Source organism: Symphalangus syndactylus, chromosome 18 (assembly GCF_028878055.3).
Source record: "Symphalangus syndactylus isolate Jambi chromosome 18, NHGRI_mSymSyn1-v2.1_pri, whole genome shotgun sequence".
NCBI classification, from domain to species: Eukaryota; Metazoa; Chordata; class Mammalia; order Primates; family Hylobatidae; genus Symphalangus; species Symphalangus syndactylus.
Genome location: NC_072440.2, coordinates 69009950 through 69031039, shown reverse-complemented (window position 1 = coordinate 69031039; position 21090 = coordinate 69009950). Strand labels below are relative to the sequence as shown.

The 21090-nt window shown below is 46.2% G+C and overlaps 1 protein-coding gene across 6 annotated transcripts in view; it reads right to left on the bottom strand.

Annotated features, from left to right (window-relative positions):
* THOC5 (THO complex subunit 5) overlaps positions 1–21090 on the bottom strand; it is a 49818-nt gene that overhangs the window by 2281 nt on the left and 26447 nt on the right. For all 6 annotated transcript variants that reach the window (XM_055253498.1, XM_063623638.1, XM_055253497.2 and 3 more), the window contains 8 exons: positions 19425–19533; positions 14246–14347; positions 13255–13351; positions 12249–12363; positions 10506–10609; positions 10272–10359; positions 1367–1482; positions 440–630 (listed from right to left, as the gene is read on the bottom strand). In XM_055253498.1, the coding sequence (XP_055109473.1) occupies positions 440–630; positions 1367–1482; positions 10272–10359; positions 10506–10609; positions 12249–12363; positions 13255–13351; positions 14246–14347; positions 19425–19533 (922 nt within the window). The remainder of the gene's footprint in view (positions 1–439; positions 631–1366; positions 1483–10271; positions 10360–10505; positions 10610–12248; positions 12364–13254; positions 13352–14245; positions 14348–19424; positions 19534–21090) is intronic.

The window sequence follows — 21090 nt, the reverse complement described above, 5'->3', positions numbered from 1 at the left end:
TCTTCTAAGGTCAGCAGCAAAACAGAGATCTGCACTCCTATCTGTCTTACTTTGAAGCTGGTTCCTTCTGTGCCACCTGACTGCCTAAGCTGTGATTCTCACTGACAGGACAGTACCCTAGAAAGACCACAGCAGACTCCCTGGGGACAGGTGAGGATGCTCACAGTTTAAAAAGCTTATTTGGACAGTAAAAAGCAAACAAACTCTATTGTTTTCCACAGAAAGTATAGAAAATAAAGTTCAGCCAAATCCTCTTGGCTCAGACCTGGCACTAACACCTTCAGGAGGTGTTAGTGAAAAACAGGTGGACCAGAGTGATAGCCATGGGCTGCAGGGGAAGTTTCAGGAAGGAAGAAGCAAGCTCTCCCCAGAAAATCTGGCTCTGATTTCTGCCCCACATCACCGTGAGAAGTCACCAGAGCCCCAGCCCTCCCCTCACCTGAAGAGCCGCAGACACATCTTCTCCTGGGGAAATTCCTTGGGCCCCTCCACACTGTCGTCATGGCTCTCAGTCTCCAGGTAAACATCCAGCAGTACACACAGCCGCTGCAGCTGGTTGGTCAACAGCTGGTGGCTGGGCCAAGGGCCACACAGCTCCTTGTAGCACACATTGACTTCGCCCTCCATGGCCTGTGTGATGGGAAAACCAGCATCTCAGCACTACCTTCCTGCGTGCGGGGGACCACACTGGCCAGGCTTCCGTCCCTGGATGGGCCCGAGCGCTGCTGCCTCTGCAGGGGCTGGGCCAGGGGCTAGGCCATCAGATCAAGCTAGACTGGCTTGTCCTCAGGCCCCCTCATCAAGACAATGAGGTCTTCCTGATTCTGACCTATAGCTTTCCCTGCCTCATATGCCCACAGCCAGGAAAACAGAGGTGTGCAGGGAAGGAGTCTCAAAATAAGACCTAAGTCAGAAGATGTTGGTTAAAAACGTGTTCCATGGTGCGTTTGATTTAGTAGCAGCCATAGGCTGCTACTTAACAGCTGCAATGCTGATTAACAGCTGCAATGCTGATTAACAGCTGCAATGCTGATTAACAGCTGCAGTGATGTCATTCCAGTGCTTCTATAATGCTTCAGAGCTTATTCACATTTTTTATAGGAGCCCAAGCCAATAACCTTTCAAGGTAGGTATTTCTCCTTACTCTCTAAGTGGGGAAACCTGTGGACCCCAAGGTAGGCAAGTAGGTCTGGGCTCTTTCCTCTATTACACCACACAAGCTCCAGCAAATTCCGCAAATCCTGGCACAGCCTTCTGTTCTGGGAATTAAGGCAGTGCCCAAGCCCTCAGCTGCAGTGGGTTCTGCCATGGCCACCTCCCCCGGGAGCTCTGCCTGCTCCTCCTGTCATCCCCAGCTGGGTCTTACCCGAATGTTGTCATCGTTGCTGTTGGTTTTCTCCCCTTTCCAGTTCAAACAGAGCTGGAAAATAGGTGGGATGGAGGAGTAGCCAGGGTTCAACACCACAGCGGCCTGTAGTTTGGCTGGGAAGAGAGGAGAGAGGGGAAATGCTCAGTTCTAAGACCCAGCTTGCCAGCCATGGCAGCCTCCCCACTGCACCCCTGAGGCTAGCTCAGATGTCTCCTATTAATCTGAATGCTGCAGAGTATATTCTGGTACCAACTGTTCCAGAATGTCCTAAGTGGAATTGCCAGCTTGCAGCTTGCAGAATGTGAGGTCCTATAATTGGTCTCTCCAAAGACTTTGACATATTTACTGTGCCACAAAGCTGCGGACTCCCCAGAGTCTGGTCCACCTTGGCTTTCTCCATGAGTTCTATTTGCTACTTTGATAGAAGTGTTATTGTCATTTCTTTATTTGCCAGCAAGCTAAGGTTTTCTCCATGTGAAAGCTTACTAATTTTTCAACAATATTGTGTATCAACTGTCACATCACATATATTTTCTTCATTTGATTTTTACATACTTTGTTACATAAAATTCTTTATACTAGCCAACATGTAGAGAGTCCTTACTGTATCCCAGGCACTGTGCTCAACCCTCTAGACACATTTTATTTTATCCTAACAATAATTCTATGAGTTAGGTACTATTATCATCATCCTCATTTTACACATAAAGAAACAGGCTCTGACAGAAACTTCCCTACCATCAAATAGTTGGAAAGTAGCAGTGCTGAGTTTAACCAGAACTGGCTGATATCAAGCTGTGTTCATAATCATTAAACAAAATATTTGTGTTTTTGAACATACTCATTTGTTCTCTGGTGAAAGCCTTTGCCTTTTTCAACAGGAAGACATTTATCTTCTCAAGTGGGATAGGTATGCCATTCCTTTTTAGTTATTTTTTGGGGGGAGACTTTAACTCTCTGACCACTAGTTATTCAAATAACAGAGGAGAGGAAAGGAGAGGTTAACACAATTCTTCCCTAACAGTCAGAACATTAATTAAAAAGTTGGGGCTGGTGCGGTGGCTCACGCCTGTAATCCCAGAACTTTGGGAGACCGAGGCGGGAGGATCACGAGATCAGGAGATTGAGACCATCCTCGCTAACACGGTGAAACCCCATCTCTACAAAAAATTAGCTGGGTGTGGTGGCGGGCGACGGTAGTCCCAGCTACTTAGGAGGCTGAGGCAGGAGAATCGCTTGAATCCAGGAGGTGGAGCTTGCAGTGAGCAGAGATTGTGCCACTGCACTCCAGCCTGGGTGACAGAGCAAGACTCCGTCTCAAAAAAAAAAAAGTTGCTTTACCTCCCCCTGTCCCCAGAAAAGTGCGTTCTGGACTGGGCATGGTGGGTAACGCCTATAATCCCAGCACTTTGGGAGGCAGAAGTGGGTGGATCACTTGAGGTCAGGACCAGCCCAGCCAACATAGTAAAATCCCATCTCTAGTAAAAATACAAAAATTAGCCAGGCCTAGTGGGACATGCTTGTAATCCCAGCTGCTTAGGAGGCCAAGACGGGAGGGTCACTTGAACCTGGTAAGGTGGAGGTTGCAGTGAGCTGAGATCATGCCACTGTAGTCCAGCCTACACAACAAAGCAAGACTCTTGTCTCAAAATAAGTAAATAAAAAGTGCTTTCTGGCCAGGCGTCATGGTTCACGTCTGTAATCCCAGCACAACGGCAGGCTGAGGCAGAAGGATTGTTTGAAGCCAGAAGTTTAAGACCAGCCTGGTCAACATAGCAAGACCTCATCTCTATAAAGAATTAAATAAATAAAAAATAAAAATAAAATAAAAAGTATTTTCTTTCTCTGCTGCTGTATTGCTTCTGTCCTAACAATCAGCAGAAATTTCTGGATTTATCTCTGTTTATCAATTTTTTTTTTTTTTGAGACAGAGTCTCACTCTTGTTACCGAGGCTGGAGTGCAATGGCCCAATCTCAGCTCACTGCAACCTCCGCCTCCCAATTTCAAGCGATTCTCCTGCCTCAGCCTCCCAAGTAGCTGGAATTACAGGCACGTGCCACCGCGCCCAGCTAATTTTTGTATTTTTAGTAGAGACGGGGTTTCACCATCTTGGCCAGGTTGGTCTTGAATTCCTGACCTTGTGATCCACCCGCCTCCACCTAAAAGTGCTGGGATTACAGGCGTGAGCTACCATGCCCAGGCTGTTCACCAATTTTTAAATTCACACTACAGAAAGTTTCCAAATGGATCTGTTGTAAAATGACTGAAGAATTTCTTTTTTTTTTTTTTTTTTTTGAGACGGAGTCTCGCACTGTCGCCCAGACTGGAGTGCAGTGGTGCCATCTCAGCTCACTGCAAGCTCCGCCTCCCGGGTTCACGCCATTCTCCTGCCTCAGCCTCCTGAGTAGCTGGGACTACAGGCGCCCGCCACCAGGCTTGGCTAATTTTTTGTATTTTTAGTAGAGACGGGGTTTCACCACGTTAGCCAGGATGGTCTCCATCTCCTGACCTTGTGATCCGCCTGCCTCGGCTTCCCAAAGTGCTGGGATTACAGGCCTGAGCCACTGTGCCTGGCCATGACTGAAGAATTGTATTTGCAATTGTTGCCCACTTATTCATCTAAATTTTGCTTTTCAATTTCACAATGCACTCAAATGAAAAAAATATTTTTTGAGACGGAGTCTTGCTCTGTCGCCCAGGCTGGAGTGCAGTGGCTCGATCTTGGCTCACTGCAAGCTCTGCCTTCTGGGTTCATGCCATTCTCCTGCCTCAGCCTCCCAAGTAGCTGGAACTACAGGCGCCTGCCACCATGCCCGGCTAATTTTTTGTATTTTTTAGTAGAGACGGGGTTTCACCATATTAGCCAGGATGGTCTCGATCTCCTGACGTGATCTGCGCGCCTCGGCCTCCCAAAGTGCTGAGATTACAGGCATGCGCCACCACACCCGGCCTCAAATGAAAATTTTAATGATCACATTCATCCTATGTATGAATCTAAAATACTTATGGTCTTTCCAAGCTTTCATCAGCTCAGCCAGAAAGTAGAAGTGATCTCTTCTAATGAGGTCCCCTCTTTTGGGCTTGTAAATTTCTTGGACTGAACATTTTGTGACCTTTCAAAACAGTACCAGCACGCCTCATTTTATTGTGCTTCACTTTATCGTGCTTTTTACAAACTGAAGGTTAAGTGGCAACTCTGCCTTGAACGAGTCTAATGGCACCATTTTCTCAACAGTATGTGCTCCCTTCATGTCTCTGTCACATTTTGGTAATTCTTGCAATATTTCAAAGTTTTCATTATCATTGTAGCTGTTTGGGTGATTCCATGATCAGTGATCTTTGATGTTACCATTGTAATTGTTTAGGGGCGCCGTGAACTGCAATATAGAAGATGGCAAACTGCGGCCAGGAGTGGTGGCTCACGCCTGTAATCCCAGCACTTTGGGAGGCCGAGGCGGGTAGATCACTTGAGGTCAGGAGTTCAACACCAGCCTGTCCAACATGGTGAAACCCTGTCTCTACTAAAAATACAAAAAATTAGCTGGATGTGGTGGGTATGCACCTGTAGTTCCAGCTACTAGGGAGGCTGAGGCAGGAGAATTGCTTGAACCCAGGAGACAGAAGTTGTAGTGAGCCAAGATTGTGGCGCTGCACTCCAGCCTGGGTGACAGAGACTCCGTCTTAAAAAAATTTTTAAAAAGATGGCAAACTTCACTGATAAATACTGTATGTGTTCTTACTGACCAAGAAGAAGATCTGTCTCTTTCTCCTTGGGCTTCCCTATTCCCTGAGACACAATATTGAAATTAGGACAATTAATAACCCTACAACAGCCTGGAAGTGTTCAAATGAAAGGAAGAGTTGTACATCTTTCACTTTAAATCAGAAGCTAGAAATGATTACACTCAGGGAGGAAGACATGTTGAAAACCAAGACAGGCCAAATGCTAAGTCCCTTGAAGCCAAAGGGCCAAGTAAAAGGAAATTAAAAGTGCTTGAAGGAAATTAAAAGTGGCACTCTAGTAAATATATGAACGATAAGAAAGCAAAACAGCCACTGATATGGAGAAAATTTTAGTGGTCTGAATAGAAGATCAAACCAGCCACAACATTCTCTTAAGCCCAAAGCCTAAACCAGAGCAAGGCCCTAACTCTCCTCAATTCTATGAAGGCTGAGAGATGTGAGGGAAGCTGTAGAACAAAAGTCTGAAGCTAGCAGAGGTTGGTTCACAAGGTGCAAGGAAAGAAGTAATCTCCATGACATAAAATTGCAAGGCAAAGCAGCAACTGCTGATATAGAAGCTACAGCAAGTTAATAAGACAATCTAGCTAAGATCACTGATGAAGACAGCTACACTAAATTATATATATATATGTATATGTGTGTATATATATGTGTGTGTATATATGTGTGTGTGTATACATATATATTTTTTTTTTCTTTTTTTTTTTGAGACACAGTTTCACTCTGTCGCCCAGGCTGGAGTGCAGTGGCACGATATTGGCTCCCTGCAACCTCCACCTCCTGGGTTCAAGTGATTCTCGTGCCCCAGCCTCCCCAGTAGCTGGGATTCCAGGCACCCACCACCATGCCCGGCTAATTTTTGTATTATTAGTAGAGACGCAGTTTTGCCATGTTGGCCAGGTTGGCTCGAACTCCTGACCTCAAGTGATCTGCCTGCCCTCAGCCTCCCAAAGTGCTGGGATTACAGGTATGAGTCACCACGCCCGGCCTAAGCAATAGATTTTCTTTTTTTTTTTTTTTAGATAGAGTCTCACTCTGTCACCCAGGCTGGAGTGCAGTGGCGTAACCTCAGCTCACTGCAACCTCCGCCCCCTGGGCTCAAGCGGTTCTCCTGCCTCAGCCTCCCGAGCAGCTAGAACTACAGGCGTGTGCCACCACGCCCAGCTAATTTTTGTATTTTTAGTAGAGATTGGGTTTCACTATGTTGGCCAGGCTAGTCTCAAACTCCTGACCTCAAGTGATCCACTCACCTCAGCCTTTCAAAGTGCTGGAATTACAGGCGTGAGCCACTTTTCTGGCCAACAGTAGATTTTCCATGTAGATGAAATGGTCTTCTATTGGAATAAGACACCATCTAGGACTTCAGAGCTAGAGAGAAGTCAATGCCTGGCTTCAAAGCTTCAAAGGGTAAGCTGAGTTTCTTGTTAGACTGATACAGCTGGTGACTTTAAGTTGAAACCAATGCTCATTTACCATTCCAAAAATCCTAGGGCCGTTAAGAATTATGCTAAGTCTACTCTGCCTGTGCTCTATAAATGGAACAAAGCCTGGATGACAGCACATCTGTTTACAGCATGGTTTACTGAATTATTTTAAGCCCACTGCTGAGACCTGCTCATTGACAATGTACCTAGTCACTCAAAAGCACTGATCGAGGTGTACAAGGAGATTAATATTTTCATGCCCGCTAATAAAACATCCATTCTGCAGCTCATGGATCAAGGACTCATTCTGACTTTCAAGTCATATTATTTAAGACATACATTTTGTAAGGTTATAACTGCCATAAACAGTGATTCCTCTGATGGATCTAGGCAAAGTAAATCGAAAACCTGGAAAGGATTCACCATTCTAGACACCATTAAAAACATCTGTGATTCAGGGGAGGAGGTCAAAATATCAACACTAACAGAGGTTTGGAAGAAACTGATTCCAACCATCATGACTTTGAAGACTTCAAGACTTCTGTGCAGGAAGTAACTGCAGATGTGGGAATAGTAACATAACTATTATAAAGTAGAAGTGGAGCCTAAAGACGTGACTGAATTGCTGCAATCTCATGATACAATTTCAACAAATGAGGAGTTGCTCCTGATGAATGAACAAAGAAAACGATTCCTGAGATAGAATCTACTCCTGGGAAGATGCTATGAACATTGCTGAAATTATAACAAAGGATTTAGAATATTAAGTAAACTTAGTTGATAGAGCAGCGGGAGGGTTGGAGAGGACTGACTGCAATTTTGAAAGAAGTTCCACCATGGGTAAACTGCTATCAAGCAGCATCACATGCTATAGAGAAATCTTTCATGAAGGGAAGAGTCAATCGATGCAACAAACTTTGTTGTTGTCTTATTTTAAGAAATTGTCACAGACACACCAACCTTCAGCAACCATGACTTGGATCAGTCAGCAGCCATCCACACTAAGGCAAGACCTTCACCAGCAAAAAGATTACGATTCATTGAAGACTCAGACGATCATTAGTATTTTTCAGTAATAGAGGTGGTTTTTGTTTTGTTTTTTGAGACAGGGTCTCTCTCTTTCACCCAGGCTGGAGTGCAGTGGCACAATCTCGGCTCACTACAACCTCTGCCTCCCAGATTCAAGATTCTTGTGCCTCAGGGACAATTGTTCTGACTAGCTGGGGCTGCAGGTGTGTGGCACCATACCTTGTTAATTTTTGTATTTTAGTAGAGACGGGGTTTCCTCATGTTGCCCAGGCTGGTCTCAATCTCTTGGACTCAAGCGATCTGCCTGCCTCGGCCTCCCAAAGCGCTGGGATTACAGGGATGAGCCACTGCACTTGGCCTAATAAAGTATTTTTATTTATTTTTTGAGACAGTGTCTCGCTCTATCACCCAGGCTGGAGTGCAGTGGTGCGATCTTGGCTGACTTCAACCTCCACCTCCCGGGTTCGAGCAATTCTCCTGCCTCAGACTCCCAAGTAGCTGAGATTACAGGCGCCCACCACCAACCCCGGCTAACTTTTGTATTTTTAGTAGAGACAGGGTTTCACTATGTTGGCCAGGCTGGTCTTGAACTCCTGACCTCAGGTGATCCTCCCACCTCAGCCTCCCAAAGTGCTGGGATTACAGGTATGGACCACAGTGCCCAGCCCATAAAGTACTTTTAAATTAAGGTATATATATTGTTTTTTGTTGTTGTTTTTTTTTTGAGATAGAGTCTTGCTCTGTCGCCCAGGCTGGAGTGCAGTGGCATGATCTCAGCTCATTGTAACCTCCACCTCCTGGGTTCAAGCAATTCTCCTGCCTCAGCCTCCTGAGTAGCTGGGACTACAGGTGCATGCCACCATGCCCAGCTAATTTTTGTATTTTTAGTAGAGACAGGGTTTCACTATGTTGGCCAGGCTGGTCTCGAACTCCTGACCTCAGGTGATCCGCCCACCTCAGCCTTCCAGAATGCTGGGATTATAGGCATGAGCCACTTGTCCAGCTGTATATTGTTTTTTAAAAACATGATGCTATTGTACACTTAGACTATAGTGCAAACATAACTTTTATACGTACTGGGAAACCAAAAAATTTGTGTCACCTACTGTATTGCAAAGTCTGCTTCATTGTGGTAGTCTGCAACTGAACCTGCAATATCTCTGAGATATGCCTGTACTTTATGTTGTTCAGGGATGAGGTAAAAGGAAGACCGGGTGTGGTGGTTCATGCCTGCAATCCCAGCAGTTTGGGAGGCCGAGTTGGGAGAATCACTTAAACCTAGGAGTTCGAGACTGGCCTGGGCAACAAAGCAAGACCTTATCTCTACAAAAAAAAAAAAAAAAAAAAACTGGCCAAGCATGGTGGTGCACATTTGTAGCCCCAGCTACTTGAGAGGCTGAGGTAGGGGAATGACTTGAGCCCAGGCAGCTGAGGCTGCAGTGAGCCATGACTGAGCCACTGTATTCCAGTCTAGGCAACAGAGCAAGACCATGTTCCAAAAAATAAATTAAGTTAAATTAAATTTTAAAAGGGGAGAGGCCAGGCATGCTGGCTCATGCCTACAATCCCAGCACTTTGGGAGAAAGGCCAGCAGTTTGAGACCAGGCTTGGCAACATAGTAAGAACCTGCCTCTACAAAAAAACAAAAACAAAAACAAAAAATCTTAGCTGAGCATGGTAGCATACCTGTAGTCGCAGCTACTCAGGGAGCTAAGGTGGAAGAAGGATTGCTTGAGTCCAGGAGTTTAAGATTGCAGTGAGCTATGATCGTGCCACTGCACTCCAGCCTGGAAGCAAGACCTTATCTCTACTAAAAAAAAAAAAAAAAAAAAAGTGTGGCAGGGAAAGGATGGAAAGATGGAAAGCAAATGCATAAAATCCAAATAGTGGTCACTTATTAGGAGAAAGGGAATAAAGTGGGATAGGGAGGCCTCAACTGTATCTAAAATATTCAGTTTCTTCAGAATTTTATTTTAAAAGACATGAAAAATAGAGAAGAAAGTGGGGTAGTGAGGACAGAAACTCTGATACCAAAGAGTTCAGCCTTTCCTTACAGTTCTGGAACTGTCTTAGAACTACAGACAACTTCCTCAGCTCAGCACCAAGTCTTGGGGGTGTCAGATCCCACAGGCAGTGCCAGGCTTGCTGTGGCTTGGGTGGGACAACAGCACAACAGCCCAAACGCAACATCCCAGGACTTCAGCAGGGAGCCCTGGCGGAGTCAGATGCCAGAAGAAGTGTGAAGAATCTGAGCTTTCGATGCCTCTAAAGTGAGTGCAGGGACTGCAGAAGAGGGAGGGAGGCCCTGTGACCCTGCCCTTTACAACCTGAGGGTGACACCTCAGCCCTGTTATGAAGAGGGAGAAGGAGGAGATGTCCGGTACTAGAAAGCGGTGAAGGAAGGAGCAAAGAGCTCAGGCTCAGCGCTCAGACTGGGCTTGCAACTAAGCCCAAATTTCCTCCCATGTAAAATGGAAATGACAGCACCACCCCTAGGACTGCAGTGAGGGTTCAGTGAGACACAGCGTGTGTGTCTGTGTTGCAGAATGAGTCCTTGCTGAACAGGCTCTCACGATCATTATTATCTGTTAAGTCCTTGCAGCAGGACTCCAGGATCTTCTGCTTTCTTTGGGCAACCCCCGAGAGTGTTTGATTCTTGGCAGCGCCCTTTGTCTAGAACCCCTGTAATCAGCAGAGCAATTACCTGTGCCCCTTTCGATGAGCGCCATGTAGTAGAGATTGGTGTCCCCAGCCAGTCCCGCATCCACAATGTCTTTGGTGAAATGCAGCTCCTAGAAGAGGTACCACAGACAAGAAGTGAACTGCTGGCTCCTCTGGTTAAATCCCCTGCCCTTCCAGTGAGGTGGCAGGAGCTGAAAGGTGACATGGTCCTGCAATCCTTAGGACAGTAAGGGTAACTTGTCACTCCTTCACCTACCATGTAATCCTCATGGGCAATTGTCACCCATTTCACCAGGCGAGAGACAACCTTGGCAGGGAAGAGGTACTGGCAATCACTGGTAACTGGCACAATGCCATGTTCTAAAAGAGAAAAAGACAGGTGATATCACAGGTAGAAATCAGGTGCCACAGATGAGTAACTAGCATCCTCCTGGGGCTCTCTGAAGGGCTCAGATGGCCCAGCCAGCTATCCTGGTATACCTGGTACTCAGGAAGTACCCAGGTCAACAAGTGCCAGGAATGCAAGCATGTCAACCTGACCTTCACCCAGTGCTACGTGCTTGTGGCCAGATCCAGTGCCAGCACTTATGGTGCTTTCTCTTTAATGCAAATGATAGCCTGCCAAAGAAAAACCCCTATAGTCAGAACTAGGGAGGGTGCCCCTGCAGCAGTGACTGTTAATTAGAACAAATAGCCTAGAGGCCTGTATTTTCATAGCTGACCTTGATGGAGGAAACAACTGAAGTGTTGTGTGTCAGGGAGAAGAGCCAGAGAACTGCTCCAGGGTAAATTCCTGCTGGCATTTCAATAAGCAAATATGCCAACACAGTAAGTACTGTCCAGAATGACAGGCTCCCTACCTTGGGACAAAACAAACTCAGCAATGCTGATGGGGAGCATGGCCTGATGGACAAACATCGGTGCTCTGGAGAGATCGGCAGCCGTGTGGAGTCTAAGAACTGGTGGGGAGTGGTCTCCAGATGTATCCTGGAAACCCAATGCCTTTCCTGACAGAGATTCTTTTTTTAATTTATCTTTTACTTTTTGAGATGGAGTCTCACTTTGTTGCCCAGGCTGGAATACAGTGATGCCATCTCAGCTCACTGCAACCTCCGCCTCTCAGGTTCAAGCAATTCTCCTGCTTCAGCCTCCTGAGTAGCTGGGAATACAGTGCACACCACCATGCCCAGCTAATTCTTGTATTTTTAGTAGAGACGGAGTTTCACCATGTTGGCAGGCTGGTCTTGAACTCCTGACCTCAAGTGATCTGTCTGCCTTGGCCTCCCAAAGTGCTGTGATTACAGGCAAGAGCCACTGCACCTGGCACAGACTCTTTTAGATCAGAAAAATCTTGACCCCATCCCCCTGCCACATGGTAAGCATTTGACAACCATTTACTGAGTGAATAAACTAAAAGAAGCCCCCAAATGCCACCACCTAAGTCAGTGGCTCATCATTATCACTTGGGAGCTTAGAAGAAAACATAGGCTCAGCCTCACCCTGGGGAACACCAGGTCAGCAGGCCTTGGGGAAGGGATATGCAAGTTGCTCCCTGGATAGCTATATTCAAATAAGCTGACTGTGAGCCACAGAGCCAGGGGCAGGGGTTCACTGTGCTCAGTTCTTCCCCCAGCACTATGCTCAGTGCCTGGCATAAATCAGGATCTCATTAAATGTGTGTCAAATGCACATCGAAATCTGCAGTGCATGACCTAGGATGAGCTGCCCCTGATCAATCCACAAACTTGTGCCACGCAATGGCTCTGGGCTTCCTCTGTGAGGCAGGACAGCACTGATGGCTCTAAGGGGGAGCTCAGTACTCTGCCTGGACAGGCCTGGAGCTCTCCCCAGTGGCTCTGCCAAGATTCCCACTCCATAAAGCCAGGAATCCAGGTCTTGTATTTATCATCAGGATTCAAGTTTTGAGTGAAAGGCTAAGTTGTTGTTGTCCGTGTGTTGTCTGAGTGACTCTTAAACCACCGCCCCATCATCAGCTTACCTAGGGATGCAAACTGTTTGTGGAGGGCCAGGCGGGACTGCACCCTGGTCTTCAGAAGTTTCATGGTGGTCTCCATGTGGCTGGCGCTCAGCGAGTGGTCAGCAATCACTGTTTGCTGTGAGTGACAATGAGACACACACACGTGTGCTCCCCCATCCCTTCCTCCAGGCACCATCTCTCTCCTGGGACCTGCCTGCCTGCGGCAGCCTGGATTATCCATGCCCCAAGATGGGTACCCTTTAGACATGGCAGGGTTTATCTGCTATGACAGGCCAGATGCTGAGTCCTGGCAGAAACAACACAATATGCTGGGTTCTTGAGAAGCTGTGTCCAACTCCTGAGGAAATGCAGGCTTCTGCTAAGGGGCCAGGCCCCCTGGATTTCTGCTCATGCCTCATATTTGGCACTTGCACACAAGAACAAGGGCAGCAGAGCCTGCAGCCATGAGTCCCAGAGCAAGGACTCAAGTTACCTGAGTCTAGAAGGCTACTAGGCTCAGAGAAAAGGCAAAAGGTACCTAAACTCTTATAAGTCTAAGACATTTCAGTGTCCTGAGTGGATAGAAGACAGGTCACAGCCCTGAGGGGACACATTCTGCCAGTTCAAAACTCCAAAGGCCATGACAGGCCTTTTATTTTTTTTTTTTTTGAGATGGAGTTTTGCTCTTGTTGCCCAGGCTGGAGGGCAGTGGCATGATCTCAGCTCACCGCAATCTCTGCCTCCCTGGTTCAAGTGATTCTCCTGCCTCAGCCTCCTGAATAGCTCGGATTATAGGAACATGCCACCACACCCAGCTAATTTTTTGTATTTTTAGTAGAGATGCGGTTTCATCATGTTGGCCAGGCTGGTCTTGAACTCCTGACCTCAGGTGATCCACCTGCCTCAGCCTCCCAAAGCACAAGGATTATAGGCGTGAGCCACTGCGCCCGGCCTGGCCTTTCTAGAGTCTATACAGGAAGAGAGGAAGTAAGCTCCTCAGCCAACTAGACGAGATCAGTGTACAGACCTGGGGCTGCTCTTTAGGGAAGTGGAGGCCACCCAGCTTCTGTACCCACAAATAGGGGTGACCTAGCTCAAGTACATAGTCGCTCAAAGTCAGGATGCTGCAGAAAAGAAGATAAATAAAATTGTGCTGTAAGTCATTTCTGCTGTGGTCCCAGGATACAGCCTCCTCCCATCCTCCCATGCCCCACAAACCAGCCAGTCCTGCAGGTTTGGCCATGTTCACAGCTAGGCTGCTGGCAAAGCCCTTCAACTTTGTCAGTTCCCTACTGTGAATTTCATCTCTCTCACATTCACTTTCCTCTTTTTCCTTTTCTTCTTGCAACCTTCAACTTATAAGCAAATATCAAATACAAAGGCAGTGTACTAATGTCTTTATTGGTCTACCAATTTAGAAAATATTTTTAAAATTAATCCTCGGATAATTAAAATGTCAAACATTTTTATTGTATCATGTATTATTATGCTTCCAGAGGGTTTTTTTTTGTTTTTCTTTTTGTTTTTGTTTTGAGACAGGATCTGGCTCTGTTGCCCCCAGGCTGGAGTGCAGCGGCATGACCATGGCTCACTGCAGCCTCAACCTCCTGGGCTCATGCAATTCTCCCACCTCAACCTCCCCAATAGCTGGGACTACAAATGCCCACCACCATGCCTAGCTAATTTTTGTATTTATTGTAGAGACAGGGTTTTGCCATGTTGCCCAGGCTGGTATCGAACTCCTGAGCTCAAGGAATCCACCCGCTTTGGCCTTCCAAAGTGCTGGGATTACAGGCGTGAGCCACCACACCCAGCATGTTTCCGAGTTTTGATCCTTCCACCCTTCTTGTGATCTCCCTTTGCCTTGTAAGCAAGAAAGAACAAGCATTTCTTTCTACCCTGTGGTCTTTCCTATCCTCTGGGTCACCTCTGGCCCTAACAGGTCTCCAGCATTTAGCTTGAGCCACCAGAGAAACTCAGAAGTAGAGAGCTGGGAGAGGAGGAAACTGCTGACTCACCCAACTTTATCAAACTGATACTGATTGGCTGGATTCGGAGTTTTCTTTCCATGATCCCCAGGATACAAGCAACTCAGGACTGAGTCAGGAGACAGCAAGTCACTGGAAAAGGAAAAACAGTAAGCAGTGAGAATGCAGCCAACATCTTTCTTCAACATAGGCTTGGGCATTTGGGGATGGTAATACCACATCTCACTGATGACCAATGCCACCATTTATTGAAGGCTTTCTGTGGGCCAGACCCTTTATATGCTTGAGGTCATTGCATCCTTACAACCCTATGAGGGAGGATTATCACTTCCATTTTATAGAGGAAAAACTCAAGGCTTTAAAAGATATGGCTTGTTCAAGATCACACTGCTAGTAAGTGCCAGAGGTGGCTTTATATTGTCTGATCAAACAGACTAGTACTCTTAATCATTAATTTTTAAAAAACTAATCCCTTCAAGATTTATATGGTGCCTAAGGCCTTACCTCAGGGGAGCAAAGTCCCATGACACCAGCAGTAGAAATAATTTCAATTTTCATAAAAGCAGAACAGACTTCTTTCTGCTACAGAGAGAACAAGTGTATAGCTTTGGTGCTATGTCTATCTCACTTTGACCAAATCTTATGCTAATCACAGAAAAAGGCTCCCTGTATGTTCCCAGAAAAAGATACAATCACATACACTGGAGACCCAGAGCTACAAGCGGAGAGAAATAGTGACGACACTGCCACCCACCTGGGATGGTTCTGGCACAGTTTGTCATTAAATGTGACAAGCAAAGAAGAGATAATGTGGGAGGGTAATGTAGTAATTTTATCAAAAGGATGACAAGGCCCATTCGTTCCCTGAACCAAAGGGGGTTCTCATTCATCTTTCCATGGATAACATCAGGAGCAACTTGGGCAGCACATGCCAATCCTGAGTTTTGGCCCCAGCATGCCCTCAGGAACTCCACGCTAGGACTGTGGAAGCTTCCAGCTCTTCTCTACTCTGTCTCACTGAGTATCCCTGTTCCTCCCCAAGGTCTTTGGGGAACGGCCTCAAATGGAGAACTGACTACAAAACAAATAAAACGTTTCAGGCCGGGCACGGTGGCTCACGCCTGCAATCCCAGCACTTTGGGAGGCCAAGACGGGTGGATCACGAGGTCAGGAGATCGAGACCATCCTGGCTAACACAGTGAAACCCCATCTCTATTAAAAATACAAAAAAAAAAAAAAAAAAATTAGCTGGGCGTGGTGGTGGGCGCCTATAGTCCCAGATACTAGGGAGGCTGAGGCAGGAGAATGGCGTGAATCCGGGAGGCGGAGCTGCCAGTGAGCCGAGATCGCGTCACTGCACTCTAGCCTGGGCAACAGAGCAAGACTCCATCTCAAAAAAATAAATAAAATAAAATAAAATAAAATAAAATAAAATAAAATAAAAATGTTTCAAGGCTGGGCGCGGTGGCTCATGCCAATAATCCCAGCACTTTGGGAGGCTGAGGCGGGCGGATCACGAGGTCAGGAGATCAAGACCATCCTGGCTAACACGGTGAAACCCCATCTCTACTAAAAATACAAAAAATTAGCCGGGCGTGGTGGCGGGCACCTGTAGTCCCAGCTACTCAGGAAGCTGAGGCAGGAGCATGGCGTGAACCTGGGAGGCGGAGCTGGCAGTGAGCCTAGATCATGCCACTGCACTCCAGCCTGGGCAACACAGCAAGACTCCGTCTCAAAAAATAAAATAAATAAATAAATAAATAAATAAATAAATAAATAAATAAAAACGTTTCAGTCTTTTAGCAAGTGTTTAGGGACTATTACTAATAGATATAATCAATCTATTAGTAAATAAATAAAACAGAACCAAAACTGCCCATGATGAAGGTTATTAATTGACAAAACCTGATGAAGGAATCAAACCTTCTTGGCAAAATTTATATCTGCAACATGTGGCTCAAGACAACTGAACTTGGTAAAAATGATGAACATAAAAGGAAAGGCTATTTATAGTCATAAAAATATAACACCAAAACAAAAAAACTTCTCAACCACTCAAATCTTTGTTATACAATTTTGATTTAAAAAAAGGGATTAAAAAAACCTTAGTGGTCAGGCGTGGTGGCTCACGCCTGTAATCCCAGCACTTTGGGAGGCCGAGGTGGGCAGATCATGAGGTCAAGAGATCAAGACCATCCTGGCCAAAATGGTGAAACCCTGTCTCTACTGAAAATACAAAAATTAGCCTAGCATGGTGGCACACACCTGTAGTCCCAGCTACTCGGGAGGCTGAGGCAGGAGAATTGCTTGAACCCGGGAGGCGGAGGTTGCAATGAGCTGAGATCGCACCACTGCACTCCAGCCTGGGCAACAGAGTGAGACTCTGTCTCAAAAAAACAGAAAAACAAAACCATTAACTCTTAAGACTAGCCTGGCCAACATGGCAAAACCCCATCTCCACTCAAAATACAAAAATCAGCCGGGCATGGTGGCACATGCCTGTAATCCCAGCTACTCGAGGGGCTGAGGCAGGAGAATCACTTGAACCAGGGAGGTGGAGGTTGCAGTGAGCCAAGATCGCACCGCCACACTCCAGCCTGGGCAACACAGACAGACTCCTTCTCAAAATAAATAAATGAAAAATAAAATAAAAACATTAACTCTGTCGGGCGGAATTTTTAAAAATTCTCTAATGAATTAACGGATCTAGGCAACAGTTGTCAATGACAGTAACATCACAAAAATAGAGAGAGCCTTGCCTCTTGATGGAAGTATTCAACAACAACCATGATATAGTCCTGCCCTCTACTCATCCCACCACCACAAAAAAATTTCGAAAATGTAATCTGATCAAGTCTCTAAGCCAACTCCCTGTTCACAAGAACATACAGGGAGAAAGACGAACACATTTAACGATACCGCAGGGACACAGTCTTCAAAATTCAGACTAGGTAGAACCTATAGAGCAAACGACCCATTTTCTTCAACAAATAAAAAGATGGTGGAAAGCCCAAGACAATGAATCTTAGGAGAAAACAAAAAAGATGGCAGGACCTTCTGATAAGAAGACACTTGAGAGAAGCTTTGCTCATTGGCAATGTATGGGCCTTATAGTGATCCAGACTCAAAACACAAAACTATTAAAAAAACTGTTTATCTGAAACCTCCCTCTCCCAAAAAAATGTATGAAAAAAAATCAGGGAAATTAGAATGATAGTACGATATTCAAGAATTAGTGTGAGAATATATCCTTATATTTTAATAGATAAATCAATAAAACCGTATGCCAGGTTGGTGTCTTCATGTGGCCAAAGGCAGCCTGTATTTGAGCAAAGGCTTCTGGGCTGGAAGTCCAGAGTCTTGGGCTTTAGGTCCAGTGCTGCGATATATTGGTTGTATGCTCCCAGGACCTCGGTTTCTCTATTTGTAAAAGGAGGATGAGCTAGACAACACCTGAAGGCCTAAAAGACCTAATCCCGGTTTCACAGCGGCATCTCCTTTTATGTCTCCTCCCTGTTTGGGGGTCAGGGCCCACCTGGCAATGACAGCAGTGGTATACAGGTCTCGCTGACTTCGATTCAAAATTCTCCACTCTCTACCTGTGACCTTGAGGCAACCCCTTAACTGTCCAGAGCCTCAGTTAACTCACCTCATAGAGCTATTGTGAAAGTTAAAAGAGTCAATGATGATAAATCAGCTGTCCTTTACCAAGTGCTTCCTCTATGCTAAGCACTTGACCTGACTCTTCACAAGCACCCTGGGAGGGGATATTACAATTAACAACCACACAGCGAGGAAACAGATTCTGAGGCCAGGTATACAGCTTAGTGAAGAGCTGGAGTTGAGCATGCAATAAAGCCAGGCTGCAGCCCTCTTATTAGCAGGTAGGGCACCTGAGAAATGAACAAGCAGAATGTTCATGATGAGCTCTACCACGATCTGGGGGCCCTGGAGCTCCTCATTGAACTGAGAGCCCTGGACAGTGGAACTGGGTGCTCAGAAGCAAGCCCTGGGCTCCCTCTGCTGGGGTCAGATGGGAACAGGGTCAATTTCATCCAGAGAACCCCTGGGGGGTCCAACAACACTCTCAGGCACAGCAGCCAAAGCTGCTGTGGCCTGAAGGGGATATGGACTCTCTAAGTGCAGAGTCTAAAACCCAAGAGACACCATCATCATGGAGAACTGGAAGGGGTGGAAAGAGCCCTGCTCCACCAGGCACCAGAGCTGTACCTCCCTAAGCCTCAGTGGTTTTTCTACAGCTGACAGTGGGACTAGGTCAGGGCAGTGCTCTTGTGAATGGAAGCTATTTCACCCTCAGCCCCCCTTGACCCTTCTTCCCACCCATGTTTGCAGAAGAATGCCATGATTGGGCCAGGTACAGTGACTCATGCCTGGAATTCCAGCACTGTGAGAGGCAGAGATGGGAGGAGTGCTTGAGGCCAGCAGTTCAAGACCACCCTGGGCAACAGAGCAAGACCCCATTTCTATAAAATGTCAGCCAGGCATGGTGGTGTGCACCTGTAGTCCTAGTTACTCAGGAGGCTGAGGTAAGAGGATCACTACAGCAGAGAAGTTTGAGGCCACAGTGAGCTATGATCATGCCATGGTCCTCCAGTCTGGGCAACACAGTGAGACGGTGTATCAACAAAAATAGAAATTAAAAAAAGAGCACTGTAGTCAGGGCCTTCCTGGGGATGCGATGATGGCTGACATTACTGTGCCTCTGCTCACTCTTCTCAAAACTTTCACAGGGACCCACCACAGTCCTCCCACCACCCAGATAAGGACATGGGCTTGGGCTGAGCTAGGGAGCAAAAATCCCAGCACCTTGGTTGAGATAGAAAGAGAAAAGGGAAAGAGTGGCCTAAATCTGGCAACCTAATAATGTCTGCCAAATCTCATTTTATATTCACACACTTTCCACTGGTAGCAAAAAGCTGGTGCTCTGCCCCACCTACTCAATTTGCAAATATGCTGTTGTCACTTTTATCATCTGCTGTGTAGTAAGAGGACTTCACAAATTAAAGTCAGAGAGTGCTTTCTAAATACCAGCGATGTGCCAGGACTTCTGGTCCATCTTAATACAAGACAAGTCAACACAGCCGTGGCCCTCTCCAGAGCCAGAGGGAGGAACCGAGAGCAGTCCTACAATGAGGCTCTCATCACCTCCCCATCCCGCACGTCACTGCCCAGAGCGCCTGCTCAATACCCTGCACTGATGGGGGTGATCAGCTCCGTGGCAGTTGTCACTTTGGCTTTTACTGTCATGATGTTGAGGTTCATGAGGTAGTAGAAAGTCAGGTGAAGCACACTGTCATCTGGAGGGGAGGAAGATGAGAGAATTTATGAGTCAAAACATTCAGAGCAGAGTCAACAGAGTCATAGGCGGTAGTAAGGGAGGGGGGTCAAGCGTTGAAAAACTAACTACTAGGTATTATGCCCACTACCTGGGTGACGGGATCATTCATACCCCAAACCTCAAGACCAAGCAAAATAGTGTAACAAATTGGCACATGTATCCCCAGAATCGAAAATAAAAGTTGAAATTATAACAAAAAAAGAAAAACAGAATCATAGAAAAACTCAAAGAGACTTTTACAATCATTTACTATAAAAACAAAATCGGCCAGGCACGGTGGCTCACACCTGTAATCCCAGCACTCTGGGAGGCCGAGGCGGGCGGATCACGAGGTCAGGAGATCAAGACCATCCTGGCTAACACGGTGAAACCCTGTTTCTACTAAAAATACAAAAAATTAGCCGGGCGTGGTGGTGGGCACCTGTAGCCCCAGCTACTTGGGAGGCTGAGGCAGGAGAATGGTGTGAACCCAGGAGGCGGAGCTTGCGGTGAGCAGAGATCGTGCCACTGCACTCCAGCCTGGGCGACAGAGCAAGACTCCATCTCAAGAAAAAAAAAAAAAAATCACAACAGTAATATAATGAACAAAAAGAAGCAAAGAGAGCATCTACAAATTCTTTGCTACTCTTCCCACCAAGAGGTAGGGCTTAATTTCCCTGCCCTTGAGCGTGGGCTGGACTTAGTGACTCTGCTTCTAACAAATACAAGATGGAAAGGGAACCAAGTGATCAAGGTCAATATCAGCAGAAATAAGACAGTGATATCAGGTACTCCTGATATGACATGATAGTGACGACCTCATCTATGCTATTCTCCCCCCCAAATCCATAATCTCAGTCTAATCAAGGTCATGGAACACAAGGAAAGACTGAGAAACTCATTGCCTAGAGGAGACTAAGGAGCATGGCAACTAAATGCACTTTGAGACCCTGGCTTGGATCTTGGGACAGAAAAAGGACATTAATTGAAAAGAAGAAACTAAAAAAATTCTGTCATTTTGTTAACAATATTGGGCCAATGAAATTAAGAGTGGTGTGGATCACTGTTAATCATACCATCTTTAATTAAGATGTAACTTTAAGGGAAGCTGAATGAAGAGTATATAGGAACTCATGTTATTTTGGCAAGTCTTCTATGAGCCTAAAATTATCTCAAAGCCAGCCACGGTGGTGCACGCTTCCAGTCCCAGCTACTTAGGAGGCTGAGGCAGGAGGATCGTTTGAGCCCAGGGATTCAAGACCAGCCTGGGCAACATGACAAAACCCCATCTCTACAAAAAATACAAAAATTAACTGGCATGATGGCACGTGCCTGCAGCCCCCGCTACTTGGGAGGCTGAGGTGGGAAGATCGATTGAGCCCAGGAGGTTGAAGTTGCAGTGAGCTGTGATCATGCCACTGTACTCCAGCCTGGATGACAAGAGTGAGACCCTATCTCTAAAACAAACAAACAAACAAACAAACAAACAACCAGCAAAAAGAAAACCATTGTGTAGAGCCTATTTCCATTTGTGCAA